General features: G+C 46.0%; 1 protein-coding gene across 2 annotated transcripts in view; it reads right to left on the bottom strand.

Annotated features, from left to right (window-relative positions):
* Positions 1-2,763: 2,763 nt before the first annotated feature.
* The window catches only part of GLG1 (golgi glycoprotein 1), a 147,285-nt gene continuing 131,650 nt past the window's right edge, over positions 2,764-18,398 (bottom strand). The window contains exons 19-26 of one of the 2 annotated variants that reach the window (XM_027119288.1): positions 15,610-15,747; positions 13,871-13,994; positions 12,881-13,023; positions 12,588-12,689; positions 11,540-11,647; positions 9,655-9,775; positions 8,919-9,025; positions 2,764-7,794 (exon numbers count right to left, since the gene is read on the bottom strand). In XM_027119288.1, coding sequence (XP_026975089.1) covers positions 7,627-7,794; positions 8,919-9,025; positions 9,655-9,775; positions 11,540-11,647; positions 12,588-12,689; positions 12,881-13,023; positions 13,871-13,994; positions 15,610-15,747 — 1,011 coding nt within the window. In that variant the 3' untranslated portion in view covers positions 2,764-7,626. Of the gene's footprint in view, positions 7,795-8,918; positions 9,060-9,654; positions 9,776-11,539; positions 11,648-12,587; positions 12,690-12,880; positions 13,024-13,870; positions 13,995-15,609; positions 15,748-18,398 lie in introns of both variants that reach the window. The other variant, XR_003435418.1, reaches the window with a different exon arrangement.

The raw sequence follows: 18,398 nt of genomic DNA, 5'->3' as shown, positions 1-18,398 counted from the left end.
CAGTGACAAATTCTCTAAGCTTTTATCTGAGAACATCTTTATTTTAAGGGTTATGTTCATTAGGTAAAAAAAATTCTACATTGGCATTTTTTATCACCCCAGGACTTTAAATATGTCTTTTCACTGTCTTCTGACTTCCATCATTTCTGATTCGAAGTCAGCCATCAGTCTTAGTGTAACACAATACAATGGTCAAAAAAAGTGTTTTCATGTTCAAGGCTTCTTTATTGGTTGCATCAAATTATTACAAAGTAAGAACTGCTGTTGGCCCCCTGGTCTCCGTAGTGGAGAGGCAGTCTTAAAAACCTAGTGACCCAATTCTCCAAAAAGGTTACCTCAGATGTGTGTTAGGTAACAAAACATTTTTTTTCTGGTCCAGATCACACACTGAATTTAGTTATTATGTCCTTCTTCAGCCACCTTTAATCTGGAACAATTCCTTAGTCGTTATCTTTCATGATTGATAAGTGTTGAGTGCAGGGCAGTTATTTTGTACAATGTTGCTCAGTTTGGGTTTGTCCGATGTTTCATTATGATTGGATTCAGGCTCTGCTCTTTTGACAGGGAGACGAAAGGATGTTGTGTCCTCAGTACATTATATCAGGAGGCATGTGATGTCTGTTCATTCTGCTCCTCTTGATGTTAACGTGGATCACGTGGTTTAGCTGTGTTTTCTCCACTGTGAATTACTATTTTCTCTCTGTAGATAACAAGTAATTTGAGAAGACACTGCTGTGCTGAGGGTTATTGTTTTGAGCAGGGGAGGTGGGAACCCAGGACCAAGGTCAAGAGCTCCCCAGGGAGGCCTGTCCAGGGTCTGCAGGCTCTGGGGTCAGGTCAGCAGCCTCTGCCCAGAGCTGGATGCGGGCTGGAGTTTCAGTTTGGTCACACAGGTCCCGAAGCCAATCTGGTTAGGCAAGGGCAAACACTCTCGTTTTGCAGCTAATCAGCTGTATGTGAACACAAGTCCCTCCCCGCCTCTGCACCTCACTTTTTCTTTTTTTTTCTTTTTTTTGCGGTACGCGGGCCTCTCACTGTTGTGGCCTCTCCCATTGCGGAGCACAGGCTCCGGACGCACAGGCTCAGCGGCCATGGCTCACGGGTCCAGCCGCTCCGTGGCATGTGGGATCTTCCCGGACGGGGGCACGAACCCGTGTCCCCTGCATCGGCAGGCAGACTCTCAACCACTGCGCCACCAGGGAAGCTCTCTTTTTTTTTTTAAATTTATTTTTGGCTGCGTTGGGTCTTCATTGCTGCACGCAGGTTTTCTCTAGTTGCAGTGAGCTGGGGCTACTCTTTGTTGCGGTGCACGGGCTTCTCTCGTTGTGGAGCATGGGCTCTAGGACCATGGGCTTCAGTAGTTGCAGCACATGAGCTCAGTAGTTGTGGCTCATGGGCTCTAGGGCACAGGCCCAGTAGTTGTGGTGCACGGGCTTAGTTGCTCCGCAGCATGTGGGATCTTCCTGGACCAGGGCTCGAACCCGTAGTTCCCTGCATTGGCAGGCAGATTCTTAACCACTGCACCATCAGGGAAGTTCCTGCACCTCACTTTTTCATCTAAGTGAGAGACTTGGACAGTCTAACCTTCTCCCCTTTTCCGCTAAAACTCTTTTGTTCTTAGTCCCTTTGGAAAACAGAGGCCAAACGCCTCTGAGGATTGAAGTTGGTCAAGGATCTTTTACCAGAAAAATCACACACAGAATTTGGGAGTGGGACAATTCATTCAGAGACTGCTAAGGTGTCAGCCAGGCGACACGTAAGCCATTCACTGCTGCGGTGTCCCCTCGGGGGGCTGAGGCCAGCTTGGCCGGCGAGCCACTTCTCCCTTGTAGAGATACAGGTGACGAGGAGCCTGAACCCACAGCTCAAGTCCTACACTTACACCAAAGCCAGGTAGCCTCTCCAGGGCATGCATTCAGGGCTGACGGCTGCCCTGAGCCTCCTAGATAAAGGAATATTCACACTGGGACTCAAAATGCCCCTCAACCGCTCCCTCCTTTCTTCTTCTACTCTTCACCTTCTCCCATGTCCACTGTACACATAGGCCTACTATCTCCTAAGTGACAGCTGCTGAAAATGGATTTGAGGAGTTCTGAGGAGAAACCCTGGGTTCCAGGTTACCCCTCCTTGCTCACTGAACATCCCATTTCATTACTTGAATATTAGTACAGCCATTACTACTTAAAGAAATCCTTGCTACCATGCAATTCCTTAAGCTGTTACTTTTTAACAGCCGGATGCACATTGGCTTTGCTGAGAGTAGAGGAGGTAGAAGACAAGGTTCGGGAAGGGTGTCATGAGGTCACTGACCTCAGGGGTGGGCTGTTGGAAGGGGGAGGCAAGCACTGACTAAACGCGGACATAGCAGGGCCCAGAAAATAAATGTGGCCTAGTTCTGGGCCTGAATGGGAAGGCGGCCATCAGAGACCAGGTGCCATCCATGTGTCACATCTGTAAGGAGAAGTTCCAGGTATGTGTTCCCCCCAGGAAGGAGCCTCATCACATGGCTTAAACACATCAGTAGAATGAACAAGTCTGGACACATGAGCTTGAGAGTCAGAAAACCCCAGATCTGGCTTCCAGCTCTCCTGTAAAGGCCTATGGTCCTACTCTGTTTGACCTAATTAGCCAAGAACACGGACATTCTAACAGTAAGTTTCTGAGCGTCAGTGGCAAGTTTACAGTCAGTACTCACGGCTCCGGAGACTTCTTCCAGCAGAGCATGTGGTTGGAGGAGAGTCCTCCCAGTCACCACAGAGAAAATTTAACAAGTAAAAACCTGCAAACTCTTTATTAAATTCTCCCATTTCATCTGTACAGAAAAAAATGCACATTATGTTCAGAATCTCAGTAACATCTCAAAATTACACAGCATGAACATGTAAAAACAAGAAACTTCCAGGATTTTATACATAGAAAGGAAAACCATTTACAAAAGAGGCTTGTTAGTTTTACTTTTCTTTTTTTCCTTCTTAAAAAAAAAAAGTTAAAGGCCTAAGATCTCACACAGCATTTGCTGTACAGTCTGTTTTCCTGCTTCGATTGACCTGGGAACATGGTGTTGGGAGAAGCCGCTCAGGAAGCCTCGGGCTGCCAGCCCCTCCCGTCGGTCATTCACTCTAGTGCCCCTCAGTCTGACAGGGACCTGTTCAAACCATCTAGCGTGTGTGGTACAGGGCCTGCTGGGCTCTGGGGTCCAGTTGTCAATTCTATGTTGGGGGGGAAGGCGAAACAGAATATAGAGGCACTATCTGAATTTTCTCCTTGCCCAAGGAGATTCCTCCACTGCATGTATCCCAAAACCCCTACCTGTGCGTTGTGGCAGCTCTTGGGAAGGGAGAAGGAGAGGAAGCCACCATCAGGATCCTGTCACTACCAGCCCGAGCAGACAGTCCCACCTTTGTGCTCCCTGGGTCTCCACAGTGATCTCACTAGATGGCCTGGATGAACCTGTCACTCTGAAGAGCCAGTCCTGGTTTGCTAATGACTGGTCTTTTGTCTGGGGTCTGGGCAGGAAGGGGGATTCGGCTTCAAACTTGACTGCCCTGACATGTGACCCTGGTCCTAGGGGAGAGGAGGACCAAGAGGAGTGTAGTGGGAGAGATGACCAACCAAGACACGTGAGAGAGAGACGGAGACCAGAACATCAGCTCTGGCCCCAGGCCCTTTGGGAACTGAAGACCAGTGCGGAAGAGGGGACTTAGGAGTGGAGTATCCCTAAAGGCCTGGGGGAAACTCAGGGCACTGGAATGCTGCATTTTATAAAATTACTTAGGTGCTGTCCAAATGGTGAGAATAAATAAAAGGAGTCTTTGAGGTTTTTCAAATTTCCTAAGAATCAGAAATATAAGTAAACATACCAAAATGCACATGATTCAAAAAGCCATATTCTTCTTTTTGTTCTACGGCCCCAATTTAGTTTGAATGTGTCAGGCTGTGTTGGCTGGCTTCTAAGGGTCCCTGCTCCAGGTTCCTTCTCCGTATCTGCTTGCTTAGAGTAAGTTATATGCAGAAAACGTTTACTTTTTGGTGGGGGAGGGGAAGAAATGGGATGGGGAGGCCTTTTCTCAGAGGAACTTGAGACCAGGTAAGGAGGTCCCACAAAGCAACCTACCCCTCCCTGGGTGACTCACACTAGTGGGGTTCTTTAGGATAGAAGTGGTACCACAAGCCTGGAGGTGGCACAGAAGTCAGGCTGATATAGGAGAGTGAATCTTCCTTTGGGAAGGTGGCGGGAGGTCAGCACTCTGTCTGATAAAACGTAAACGAGCCGACGACTCTTTACGACTGGCTTCTCTTGTTACTTGACCTCAGGAAACAGGAAGAAATGAAATCTGATGGTAATTTCCTGGCACACCTAGGAAAGCAGAATCTCCCTCCTTCCCAGCGTCCCCAAGAAGAATACGTGCAGGATGTGAGACAGTCAAAGGCCTGCAATGAATACAAGTCAACACCTGCTCACTCAGTATTAGAATTCCCCTCGCTTCTAAGGATGCACTGGCTCAGAACAAGCTGATGGGATCCACAGCACTGGGCCTGGTAGTGGTACCAGAATTTTAGGGAACGCTAAGAAGGAGGGCTTTCCTGCTGGAGTGAACCCAAGCCCGAGCGATGGCTCCCACCTCAGAGCATCTTGCTAGCAGACTTCTCTTGGGACAGCAGCAATAGCAGAGGAAGGCCAGGGATGCACCAGGGTCAAGGTCTCACTCCCACAGCCACCCTTCTGTGTGAGAAACTCCGATGCAGGGAGAGGACAGCCTTGTTCTTGACGTTCTGCTCAGATTTCTGATCTCCTGCACTGCAGGGCTTCCAGCCCAGAGACTGACCTCCTGGCACCTCTGGGGTGTTGTAGAGACACCAAGTCTGAGTCTCTGAGACACTGGTGTGAGCTGACAAGGCCTGATGAGTTCTCTGGCTACTGGAATCTTCAGCAAGTGCTTGGAGCCTTGGCCTTGGACAAAAACCCTACCTGCTGCTTACGTTATTGTTCATGGGCTAGACATCAGAAGAGAAAAAGGACACAGGTCTGTCATCAGCTCCACTAGGGCCATGGTTTCTTCTTGACTAATTCTTGACTAGCTGATTTACCCAAGAGTGACCTATGAGCCCAGTAACCAGAGGTGTCCCAGAACCTGTTTTGTTACACCAATGAGGTACAGAAATGGATATAGTTGGGTCGTAGTTTCAGATGGTGCTGGGCCCCTTGGATGCAGGAAACTGCTCAGTCATATGAAACTATTCTAAAAACCAGTCACTGAAACTACTCCAAGTCGGATGGTGAAATGTTTTCTGACAACGAGCAATCAAAGATACCGGCTGAGTTATCCCTTCTATCTATCCGGATCATTTCTAAAGATGACAAATGTTTCAAGAATCAAACTCCTTTTCAAACTTCCAGATCTGCTGCAGACAATTGAGATCATCTCTCAGTTCAGAAAGAACAAAAGTATCTAGACACATTAAACTATGGAGATGTTTTACATACACTGGGAGGGAGACTGCAGAGATGGAGAATGGTACTCCCACTCTCATCAAACAGGGAACAGTCATTCTATCCTGTAAACCACATCAGACATGTCAGTGGGGGCCTGTGTACAGATATATCCCCGGTCCTCGATCCCAGACCCCACCACCCAGGGGGGAGCCCCTGGAGGTGGACTATCTAGATCAGCTCAGTTCAGTCCAAAAGTGGTGGTAGGAGGGGGCGCTGCTCGGACTCCAAGAGTTTCAAGTTTTATGAGGCTGAAGAACCCCAGGACAGTTGCTAAGAATCAGGAAGACCCTAAGAGCAGGACTTGGGGGACCAAGCAGCTTGGAAGCTCCCCTTCATGACTTGGAGTACCCTAGGCAGGGAGGATATGCAGCTTCTAGAACCCACTGCCTCCAGGAAGGGTAGTAAAAAGGAAGAAGAAAGAAAAAGAAGAAAACCACAGTATTCAAATATGTCAGTCAGGTTAGACAAGGAGTCATTTGGATCAACCGAGCCACAAACTGACCCACTTTGTACTGAACACATTCCAGGGAAGACAGATGTGGGGAGGTCCCTCAGCACGTGTGCACAGCGGCAAAGAGGCGCAGGGCAAGGGATGGAGCATGGTCTACGTGGACAGTTTTAGGCACGTGATTTATAATACTTTGTGGAGTCTAACAGGTTAATAAAATATATATTATATAAATATATCTTCTACTGTACACGCCGCCCTCTTGTGCAGCCACTGGATTCCATGCCCCAAACTCAAGTCCAGGTGCACCAGGTTGAACTGTGATGCCTGCACTCCTCCCTTTTTATACTCCAAGCCTGTCATCTCTACACTGGAGGGACGAGGGATGGTCAGGAATATTGCTTCCATAAAGCTCAGATTCAGGAAAGACTGATGAATCATCAAAGTACGTTTAGCCAATGCCTACTGTAGTGGGTGTATGCAGCAAACGGACAGAAAGAAAAAACGGAGAAACGCCTCCATCTTTTAATGTAGTAATTTTCCACACCCTCTCCATGTAGAGGTCTAAAGGAGCTTGTCTGGGAAGGTGGCCTTGAACCTGCAGAAAGGTCAGGTTGGACTGCCAGTCACACCCTGAGACCAGGCTAAGTCTTTATAAGCCATTGTCTCACCTGGGAAGTAAAGCAAAGTCAATCAATACCCCGCTCCTCCTTCCTGCCCTGAGCTCCGGCCCCCAGAGTCACGGCCTCCCGGTGAAGCGGAGGGCTTCTGGAGGAACTGCCACCCCAGCAGGATCAATCCGAACGCGGCTTGAGTCCTGCAGTGCCCTGGAGGAGGAAGGTCACTGGGGCACTCTGCCTTGGGCCTCAGGGTCCAGCCTCTCCATGCAGATCAGTGGACAGATCAGCTGCACACACTTCTGATCCCCTCTCCAACCCACCTGCCCTCGGCCTAGGGAAGCTCATGCTCTACTCCACTGAGGTGAGGAGATCACACAAATGCCCACGGCTGTGGGGTCCTGACCAGCAGTGGCTCTACTAGGGTAGGAACTGGAAGGCATCACTGTTTCAGCAGAAGAAAACAAGACCCAAAGCGGGCTGGTTAGTCGTTTCCCACTACTCGGCGAAGTCCATGGCCCTGACATGGGCCAAAGGTGCTGTTGAGAAGTAAGCAAAACATCCCAGTTACAGCATGTTGGGTGGTGTGTTTCCCCTCTAAAGTCCTGCCTTCATTTCACACTGTCACACAGAAGAAATAACCCCATTGCTCAAATCAAGCCTGGAGGAGATGTGTTACTATATACATTTTTTTCTTTAAAAATTTCTTTTTTTTTTTTTTTGGTGTTTTTAAAAAAAAAAATCGTTTGAGTTGCAGGTCAGGTGAGTTGGTTCTGGAAGTACTGGTAGTTCCATCGGTATGAGAGACTTGTCTATGGGCAGGTAAACCCGAGTTTGCCAACAAAGGCAATACCCAAAGCGGCCAGCTGCTGCACAAATGGTCGAGGAGGAGGATACCATGGACACGGGTGAAGTCTGAGACGGGACAATGCGGTGGATACCTGCTGCTGCTCTAACATGGGTGTTGGTGTCACCTCGCAGAAGGACGAGGTGGGTGGGTACGCTATACAGGAGGGCTGTACAAACTGGGCACTGGACAGGTAGTTCCTCTGGTGCTCAAGGTGGCTCTACCTGTCCTTGAGCTCTCGTGTCACTCGTTTGGTGATACGTCCACACATCAGGCCAATCAGGAACAGTATGCAGATGCTCCCACTGATCACAGAGAGAATGTAGTTCTTTGAAGGGGATGTCATCACTTGCATGGCGAGGTCAGAGAAGCCATCCGCGGGGGCCACCTGGAAAACACACAGGGGCATCATCCTCGGAGAGAAGTGGGCTGGGACAATGCTTGCTCTAACTTGCCCCCCTGGACTGCTACTGTAACTTAGGTCATTTCTTTTGGGGAGAGAGGAGGGCAACGGGCAAGAAAATCAAACACCGAGCTACAACTGTTTTTCCCGATCATACAATTCATCACAGTGATCACTGCCGCCCACGTAGTAACAGCTCTCACAGAGGACCTGATGGTGTGCTGGCAAAGGGCTCAGCATGTTTCAATCGTTTAGTCCTCACATTAGTCCTGGGACATACATTTTACTACTCCCACGCTACAGATGAAGGCCCGGAGGCCCGAGGGGTGGGAAGTGGTCAAGTGACTTGCACAAGGTCACAGGTTCTTACATATTTTGATTTATTTTCTTCACGTTGCTGTCTTTTTAAAAACAAAGAGAAAAGCTGAGATTCTGTCGGGTGCTAATTCTCTGTCGTGACTTGTTTTCACTCACCATCATATCATCAGCATCCGCCCCCCACCAAAAACAACTTGCAAACATGACTTATGCTGACTGAATATACTTAATCACTCCCCCAATCGTGGACACTCAGAGTCTAACCAGTTTTCATCCTCAGTTTTCCTCAGTGCTTTCTCCAGTGGACCTCTGTGGTAGGCTACTATAGCAGAATCAGGACCAAAAGGCTCCCCAGGTGCACACGGACCTGTTCCGTTGAGTCTCAACTTAGCCTGGGTGCTGAAAAGGGTCCAGCCCAGAGAGGTCTGGGCTGCTTCTGTGCTCATCCATGTACTCAGAACAGAGCAAGGAGGCTCCAGATTAATCTGATTTAAGCACCAACATCTGCCAACAGAAAACTAGCAGTGGAGTCACTGTGAAGCAACGCTTGGCGGCTCAAAGGCGGAAACCAATGACGAAAGAAGGGACTAATTAATGTCTCTGCTGTGCTACCTGGAGATGATGGCTCCAGGCTCACAGAGCCCAGGCGTCTTATGGTGCAGTGAGAGATTTTTTCAAATAAACCTACTGCCAGTCTCACAACAAGGACAAGGAGGCCAGTGAAGTATCTCAAAGAGACCTGGGAAACTGACAGAGGAGACGCCACATCAGGTGATTCTCGTGGTCATTACCTTTGCTGCGTAACTCCACATTTCAATCCGGTCATTGAGGCGTTTTTTGCACTCAGGTTGTAACCTCACCCGCTTATCCTCCAGGGCCTCCATAAGGCAGGACATTTCTGTGCAACGGAAAGGGATAAGAAGCGTCTGAAGCTGTACAGAACAGAAATTTCGGTAAGGATGGGGAGAAGGGTACCTAACCACCAGAGAATTCAGATCTGGAGGCTATACAAAGTTAAATCCCTTCAAGGACACTTAACCCAAGAGCTACCATGGAGAAGAATATTTAAGGTTGGCTGTCCAGAGTCTCTCTTAAAACCTCTCTCATTTTATTCATTGGACACACATGGCTCAGAAACAACCATATACCTGCCCAGGTTCCACCTCACACAGAACCTGTCTGCTGAGCCCACTGTGGCCACCGGGGAAGCTGATGAAGCTGTTCAAGGTTGGACAAGGCAGGGAAGAGGGCCATGATGATAGCTTAACTTTTGCCTCCCTGATAAATAACTCAACTTCCTCTTGTCATCAAATCTTTACCTCGGGTCATGGCTCTATCAGTTCAAACCTGCAGCAGGATTACTCCTAAACTCACTTTGCCACAAAGGCATCAACCAGGCCCCCAGTGGATGCTGTCTATGGTTGAGCTGCAGCTACAGAACAGAGTAGCTGGAACTGATGTCTCAGAGGGAGTCTTTGCTCCTCCCAAGATAGTTCAGACAGGGTCAGAGTGAACACCGTGACTTACGACGCCCTCGGCCAGGGGTGATGGCTGCACAGTGGTGTTTAATGTCCAGGGCACAAGCTGTATGAAGAACTGGGTCCACAAAGATGTCTGCTTTGCTTTCCTTCAGCATGTTTAACACTTCCTAAGAAGGGAAGATCATAGACAGAGCTTTTATAGAGGAAATACATCAGATCCGTTGTCTGTAAATACTTTACATACAAACAAAAAAGTCAAGGAGGGACGATTAAGCCAACAGAGGCTACTCTGAGATAGGTGGCAATGTGGTGATGATGCAAAGAACGCAGACGGCTAGCATCCAATTTAATTCAATAAGTACAATTTGGGGACCTAGCGTATGCAGAGCTGTTTGCTAATAAGCAAAGCAAGGCAAGTTTAAGATCAGAATTGGGTTTTGGGCACTCTGGTATGCCATATTATTAAATACTAAGTGTTAGTGTTTATATTGATTTAATGCAGTTATTTTGTTACTTTATATGTCTGAAAATGTGAAAATTGAAATTCAGAGTAATAAGCTATACTAAAATTCCCAAACAGAAAGGTGCATTTGCAAAATGTTTCACTTTACTTCCATTATCCTCAAAAGGAAAGAAAGAACTGACAGAGCATAACTTCTACTGCAAGAATAATTCTTATTTGAGTTTAAAGATGTTCTGAACAACAGGAATATAAACATGATAGAACTGAAATCAACTCTGCAGACTCTCCATTTATACATGATGAAATTATAGCAGGTAAAGACAGTCAAAAATTGCTTTCTTAAGTAAAAATTACTTTGTGCTTCACAGACTGTAAAACAATAAAACAAACAAACAAAAACAAAAAAAAAACCCTGAAATGTTGTTCAAAAAGTCCTCCTTGAAGTTAAATGGGATAATTTGATGAAAAAGTATTCAAAGAAAAATATCTGGATTTAGCCTTTAGCCAACTTCTGCCACTCCTCAGACCATGTGGAATTAGAAACATTTTTAGCAGATGAAAATATCTGCACACAAGATTCACAGTGACTCAGTAATATCATTGAAACACTTTTCCAAAAAGAGATTAAGTTTTTTAAAAAAGATCAAATACATTATTTCACTTTCAATTTTGTAAGATAATGCATGCTTAGCTATCTTTTTTTTTTAATTAATTAATTTATTTTTGGCTGCGTTGGGTCTTCGTTGCTGCACGTAGGCTTTCTCTAGTTGTGGTGAGTGGGGGCTACTCTTTGTTGCGGTGTGTGGGCTTCTCATTGTGGTGGCTTCTCTCGTTGCAGAGCATGGGCTCTAGGCGCGTGGGCTTCAGTAGTTGTGGCACACAGGCTCAGCAGTTGTGGCTTGTGGGCTCTAGAGGGCAGGCTCAGTAGTTGTGGCTCACAGGCTCTAGAGCGCAGGCTCAGTAGTTGTGGCACACAGGCTTAGTTGCTCCACAGCATGTGGGATCTTCCCGGACCAGGGCTCGAACCTGTGTCCCCTGCACTGGCAGGAGGATTCTTAACCACTGCGTCACCAGAGAAGTCCAGCTATCATATTTTGATAAATTTGTTTTTATGTGATGTTTCTGAAATGAACTGAATTTGTAGTTTCATTGACTTTTACAAATGCAGTACGCTTACTGATATATTGGAATTGACATTTTACTTTGGCATAGCACTTAAACAATGACCTTAAACAATGGTCTAGTCATGGGGATGAGACATATTCACAAGTAATTAGTACATGTGAAAGACTATTTAAGTTACAGACAATTAATGGTCAAAAGGCAAATTAGTTTGGTAAGAGGGAACAAGATAGAATTCTGGGAAGGAAGGTTTAGATTTGATCACTAAGATGTACAGACTATAGCTTTAAGAGGAAGAAGAGCAGAGAAAAGCAAGTGAGAGAAAATGGTGACTGATGGGAGTTACCTTTTTACACATTTCTGTTTTGATTTTGAGCAGGTTAACTTTGAGGCACTCCTCTACTTGACCTGTCTGCTCCTGGGCTGCTGCTTCTTCGGCACATAGACTGGCAATCTGTTCAGGACACACACAAAAAACAAGGGAACCCCTACTCTCACGAGACATCTTGGTCTCTGAAGCATGTCGATTGGAGATCCTCCCACACATGTGCCCGGGGCTCTTCTCAAACGGATCAAACGGATTCCTGGTGGATTTCACTCCCCTCCCTCCCATATGGGATGCCAGGCTCTGTTCTCCTTCACAAGGACTGGCACAGAATTGAAAAACAGTCAATACATGTATCTTCATGCTGTCAACCCCAAGACCTGAGTCAGACTGTCCCAGGGCTGGCCACAAAGAAGGCTACTCTCTGATTCCTCAAGAGGAAGGTCATACAGCCAAGTAAAATCCTAAAAGCAAATGCTTGACATTGACAGAGGTTCAGAGTCAACCCAGCTACACAACTTGGAAACACACACACACACACACACACACACACAAAGGGGTCCTGACACATAGCCTGCAGCACAGTTAAAAATTTAACCTTCTTTGGACAGCTTTGTAAGCTTTTTTGAAATATCTTTAGCCATGTTCCCATAAAATGGACATATGTTGAACAAGGTTCACTACATGACCTTTTCTAGCTAGAAAGTCAAGTAATATCCAAGAACTGGCACTTCGGTAGAGGCATTACAGGAGCACTTTTATCCTTCTGGCAAGTGTTGGGAGTATTCTGCGTTGAACATCAGAATAAGGAGAGGGAAGGACAAACTAGACGTAGACAGATATAATAAACAAAAATGCTGTTCAATAGAGAAATATGGAATCAAAACTGAATAGTGATAGGACTAAGGACAAACCAAATTCAGTGTTACACAGAACCAGGAACTCAGACAGTGGAGAGCCTAGAAGAGCCCTGGATTCAGGGCTGAAGGGAAACAGAGTAAAGAACTTTTCTCCAGTAAAACTTCTCTGACCAGCTCTGTTCACAACCCGTTTTGTCCCCAAATCCTACCTCATCCGAGCAGTGTAGCTGGAGCTGAGGATCCAGTCGGTAATCTAGAGCAGACTCCTGGATAATAATCCGGATCTGGTCTTCACAGTCTGAAGAGAGGCGCTACATGTGACAAGGGAGAGTATGCCAGCCTATTAGAACATGTCAGCTTTTTATCTGGGCCCTGGCTTGGGGAAGGTGTGCAAAAAGGTCTTAGGGAAAGTAGCAGCAAGCTACGGACCTCCAAAGAAAAAACTGCCAGGACTAGTGGAGGTTCCATAAGTACACTCTGTGGAAAGCCCAGGGCAGTTTACCTGGTCAGCATATCTCAACTTGAGGCAAGAGATGACTTGACCTTCTAACTCCGAATCGTCCTTGGCCTTAGTCAGGATACCATGACAGAATTTAGGAATGTCAGCTTTACAGGCTTTCCTCAGCACAGGGTTTAAGCGGTAATCTAGAGCAGAAAGGAATAAGCACAGGATAAAACACTCCACCTGGATTCACAAATGTTTTGAGATCCACTTACCCAAAGGGGGCATATTAGGTCAACGACCACTAATAAACCACTGATTTGTTTACTTGGTAAATGTTTACTGAGCTCTCACTACACTGTTTTATTTTATTTTATTTTTGGCCATGTCCTGTGGCTTGTGGGATTGAACCCGGGCCACGGCAGTGAAAGCCCAGAATCCTAACTAGGCCACCAGGGAACTCCCTCAACACGCTGTTTTAAATCAGCAATATACTGTGGTGGAAGAGCAGACGTGGAAACCCCCAGGAAACGTACTCTGCAGCAGCTCTGCAGGATCTATTGAGGCCAACATTCTAAGCAGTCCTCACAAAAATCTAGCAGACATCAGCAACCTTCCCCATGATACATATTTTTGAAAATTCTGAGAACAGACTATCCAACTCAACTTGACCACTAAGTTACAAGGTCTTGCAACTCAGAGCTTAAATTTCTCTGTTCTAAAACAGATTACCCACATATTCTCCTGCCACATGCGTGAAGTTTTACTAAATTTCTAGACTTTTCAATGAACTTTAGCCCTAATTCGTTTTGTACACCCTTCAAAGGCAAGTGTCCTATGTTTTCAGCCTCCTCTTTCCCATGACTTTCATTCTGTTCTTCTAGATGCTCTTCAAGGAAGAAGTAAGTCACTTTGCTCATCACATCCAGACTCTTCCCTTAACATTCAGGAGCAACAAAGCACCTTTAGTTTAATTAGGCAAGTGTATGCCCACTCAATTCCTTTCAAGCCATACCCAGCAGGACCAGGAAAGCCACGCCAAAATGTTACCAGTGTTCTGGGTGATCTGGCGCTTGGTTATCATCTGTTTGCATTTGGGATCCATCAATTCACTGTTCTTATTTTGCTTCAAGCATTGCAACATCGTTTTGGAATCCGCTTCTGGACAGAATCTCTGCAAAGAAACAAAGTTTTATAGAAGTAGTTACCCAAATATGGCAATTAACACCATATTTATCACTCTTACATCTTTTGGGGAGCTTATGACAGAACCTAAAGGCATCACTTGGGACGAGAAATGGTAAGCCTCAAGTTCCCCTTTACCTATCCAAAGGTAGGATTGAGTCTCATTCGTAAATGGTAAACCCAGCCTCAAGTTCCCCTTTACCTATTCTCTACTATATTTCTCAATTTCTTTCTACTACCTGTTCCTATTTTGGATAGGACGCGTTCCCTACTTACATGGCTATGCTACATTACACAGCCTCTCATAAGCTTACATACTGTTTTTGCATGAACGTAACATTGTACCAGGTGACCACCTAGCCCTCAAGCCACATCTACCCAATCCCAATGGGAAATTTAGGAATTACCCAGCAACCAGTGTGAACAGGGATGTGGGGGAAGGACCTATCTGGTTCACCCCTTTAACCAGAGGGGCTATAATCCTACCAAATCCTGCGGAGCCAGCCCCCGTACACTTGTTAGTGTCCTTGAAGTCAGAGATTCATTTTGGACTAGTGATAAACTCTATCTATATCTGCTAATCCACAGTCTATTAATTATAGTCCACTGTTATCTTAATATGGGGACATGGAGTGCTAATTTTTTTTTTTTTTTTAGCGGTACGCGGGCCTCTCCCGTTGTGTAGCACAGGCTTCAGACGCGCAGGCTCAGCGGCCATGGCTCACGGGCCCAGCCGCTCCGCGGCATGTGGGATCTTCCCAGACCGGGGCACGAACCCGTGTCCCCTGCATCGGCAGGCGGACTCTCAACCACTGCGCCACCAGGGAAGCCCCTGCTGACTGATTTTTATAGAAGTCATCAAAATCTTACAAACCTCCCTCAAATCAGAGCCTGACATTTCCACTTTTACAGAGGACTCAACTCTTCCAGACCCAGCTAAAGAGACTTCTAACTTTCACAGTTCTCTTTGGAGTTTATTGATAGGGTGAGGAGTATCATTTTATTTTAAAGGGAAGCTGAAATAAGGGGTTAGCACTTTAAGTTTAATCTCTTTGTACGTGTGGACAAATAAAGGAACTGACATCCAGGTTCTCCAGTCAGCCCTGCTGCAGGGGGCATTTATTGAAGAAGTAAATGAAGCAAAACAACCTGTAGAACAAAAAAAGCCTTTGATGGTGACAGATGGATGATCAGGACATTTGATGGTGGCCTCCTCAGTATACCTACCACCAACCGCGCTCAAAACCAATCACATATTTAAAGGACATCTATTTACTTCTTCCTCAGGTCAAAGTGAGGTTAGCTATCTTAGCTTAGTGGTTCTGAAACTTGAGCTTCATTGCAACCCCCGGGGGCTTGTGAAAACAGAGGGCGCCACTCCCAGAGCTTGACTCAGAGATCAGGGTGGGGCCTGAGACTTTGTAAGTTCCCAGGTGGTGCTGACGCTGCAGGTCTAGGGACCAGACTTCGAGAACCACAGCCGTAGCTATATAAAACAGGTTGACATTGAGAGATTATATGAATTTTCTCTGAAATCTAAAGAAGTTTGTGTTTTTGTTATGTTGACTTACCCTGTGCTCAACCCTTGGTTTTGGGTCCCTTACCTTTATCATCTGCTTGCAGACTCTCATGAGTGTATAGTCTAGTTCTGGGTCCATCATCTCTGTCTCCTGCAGCTTAAAGACTTTCTGGTGGCAACGGGTGCTCAGCTGCTTCTTGTTTTCTTTCAGACATTCAATAATCTAGGGCGTAACAGTTACGGGCAAGTTAAGAGGTGGATCAGGTATTGATAATCCATGTTTTCTGACTGAAGCATTAAGTTCTTAGTACATTCCTCACTTTTCTATACAGGTACCTTTCATTTCTAATTCCTAGATAATAGGAATCAGGATTTCCTCACAAAGGAGAATTATAATAGATTTACAACCCCAGGGCTAATAGCAAACCAAATGTATAAAAATTATGGATAAAGAGCAGGTTGTACTGGAGTCTAAGGGGAAGGAAACCCTCTCAAGATTCCTGGTTTCTTCTTCCTTCCAGGGCTATTCCTTGTCAAGATCCCTTCTGGAGCATACATCAGGCTCTCTGCCTTTCCCTGGAGCAATAACCCTGACTCGACAGCAAGCACAAGCCAGGAAGTTCAGTTCAACTCACCATTTACCACATGAGAACAGAGCATTAGATGCCAGCTACGAATGAGACTCAATCCTTACCTTTGAAGACTATACAGTCTCACAGGGCAAAGTTATATAAACAAACAACTACAATAAAAAAGATGAGTGACTTAACATAAAAGAATAAAATGCCATGGGATAGATTTTAAGAGACTGAATTAGGTGTATCCTAAAACCTCCCCTTCCCTACAACAAACTTTTAGCTACTATAAAAAAAAGATAAAGAAAGAAAGCAGATGGGAAGCTGCAGTAGCTAGGGCTGTAGCATGTAGTCATGAGACTTCTATGAAATCCTCAAGGCACAACCAAGAATCACCAAATACAGTTGACCCTTCAATGACAAGGGTTTGAACTACGCAGGTCCACTTATATGAGAATTTTTTTCAATAGTAAACACTACAGTTCTACATGATCTGTGACTGGTTGAGTCTGTGGATGTGGAACTTAGATAGGGAGGGCCCAACATATATGGAGGGCTGACACTATACACAGGTTTTTAACTATGTGGACGTGCAGCACTCCTAACCCCATGCTGTTCAAGGGTCAACTGCAGTTAAGGGACACTAATACCGTAAGAAAGATGATAACAAAATAAATCAAGGCCTCAGAACTGAGGGGGAAGGCAGCAGAGCAATCAAACGTATGTTGAATATCTTCAGAACAACAGAGAAGAAAACAGTAAATAAGAATCAAGAACAGGTAGTTATGAGAAGAACCAATTAGAGATGTTACAAATGAAAAATAAGTGAAGGGGACAAGACGGTGGAGTAGTAGGACCTGAGCTCACCTCCACTCGCAAGAACACCAAAATCACAACTAACTGCTGAACAACCATCAAAAAAGACTGGAACCTACCAAAAAAGATATTCTACTTCCAAAGACAGGCCACAGTGAGATGGTAGGAGGGGCACATTAATGATATAATCAAATCCTATACCCACTGGGTGGGCAACCCACAAACTGGAAAATAAGTATATCACAGAGGTTCTCCCATAGGAGTAAGAGTTCTGAGCCCCACTTCAGGCTCCCCAGACTGGGGGTCTGGCATCAGGAGGAGGAGCACGCAGAACATTTGGCTTTGAAGGCCAGCAGGGCTTGATCGCAGGAATGCCACGGGACTGGGGGAAACAGAAACTCCACTCTTGGAGGGCTCACGCAAGGTCTTGTGTGTACTAGGGCCCAGGGGGAAAAGCAGTGACTTCATTGCTGGACTTGGAGGGTCTCCTAGAGCGGCAGTGGGTAGCTGTGGCTCACTGCAGGGACAAGGACATTGGTGGCAGAGGTACTGAGGAGTACTCATTGGCGTGAGCTATCCCGGAGGCCACCATTTTGACACCAAGACATGACCCCCACCCAACAGCCCTTAGGCTCCGGTGCTGGGACGCCTCAGGCCAAACAACCAATGGGGCAGGAACACAGCCCCACCCATCAACAGACAGGCTGCTTAAAGTCTTCCTGAGCCCACAGCCGCCTCTAAACACACCCCACTGACACGGCCCTGCTCACCAGGAAACGTGCACAAGCCTCTTAGCCCAGCCTCACCCACCAGGAGGCAGAAGCCAGAAGCAAGAGGAACTACAATCCTGAAGCCAGTGGGACCACAAACACAGGAAGTCTGACAAAATGAGATGGCAGAGGAATATGTTCCAGACGAAGGAAAAAAGCTAAGACCCCAGAAGAACAACTAAGTAACGTGGAGCTAGGCAATCTACCTGAAAAGAACATTCAGAGTAATGATAGTAAAGATGATCCAAGATCTCGGAAAAACAATGGAGTTACAGACTGAGAAGATACAAGAAATGTTTAACAAAGAGCTAGAGGATATAAAGAAGAAACAAGCAGAGACGAACAATATAATAACTGGAATGAAAATACACCAGAAGGAATCAATAGCAGAATAAATGAGGCAGAAGAATGGATAAGTGAGCTGGAAGACAGAATGGTGGAAATCACTGCTGCAGAACAGAGTTAAAAAAATAAAAAAGAATGAAAAGTGAGGACAGTTTAAGAGACCTCTGGGACAACGTGAAATGTAACAACATTTGCATTATAGGGGTCCCAGAAGGAGAAGAGAGAAAGGGCCTGAGAAAATATTTGAAGAGATGATAGCTGAAAACTTCCCTAACACCCAAGTCCAAGAAATGCAGAGAATTCCAGGCAGGATAAACCCAAGGAGGAACACACTGAGACACATATTAATCAAACTGACAAAAATTAAA

This window comes from Aethalodelphis obliquidens, unplaced genomic scaffold (genome assembly GCF_003676395.1).
Source record: "Aethalodelphis obliquidens isolate GAN/ISIS:26980383/991018 unplaced genomic scaffold, ASM367639v1 scaffold20, whole genome shotgun sequence".
NCBI classification, from domain to species: domain Eukaryota; kingdom Metazoa; phylum Chordata; class Mammalia; order Artiodactyla; family Delphinidae; genus Aethalodelphis; species Aethalodelphis obliquidens.
Note: the sequence above shows the minus strand (reverse complement) of the source record. Positions and strands in the feature narration are given on the sequence as shown.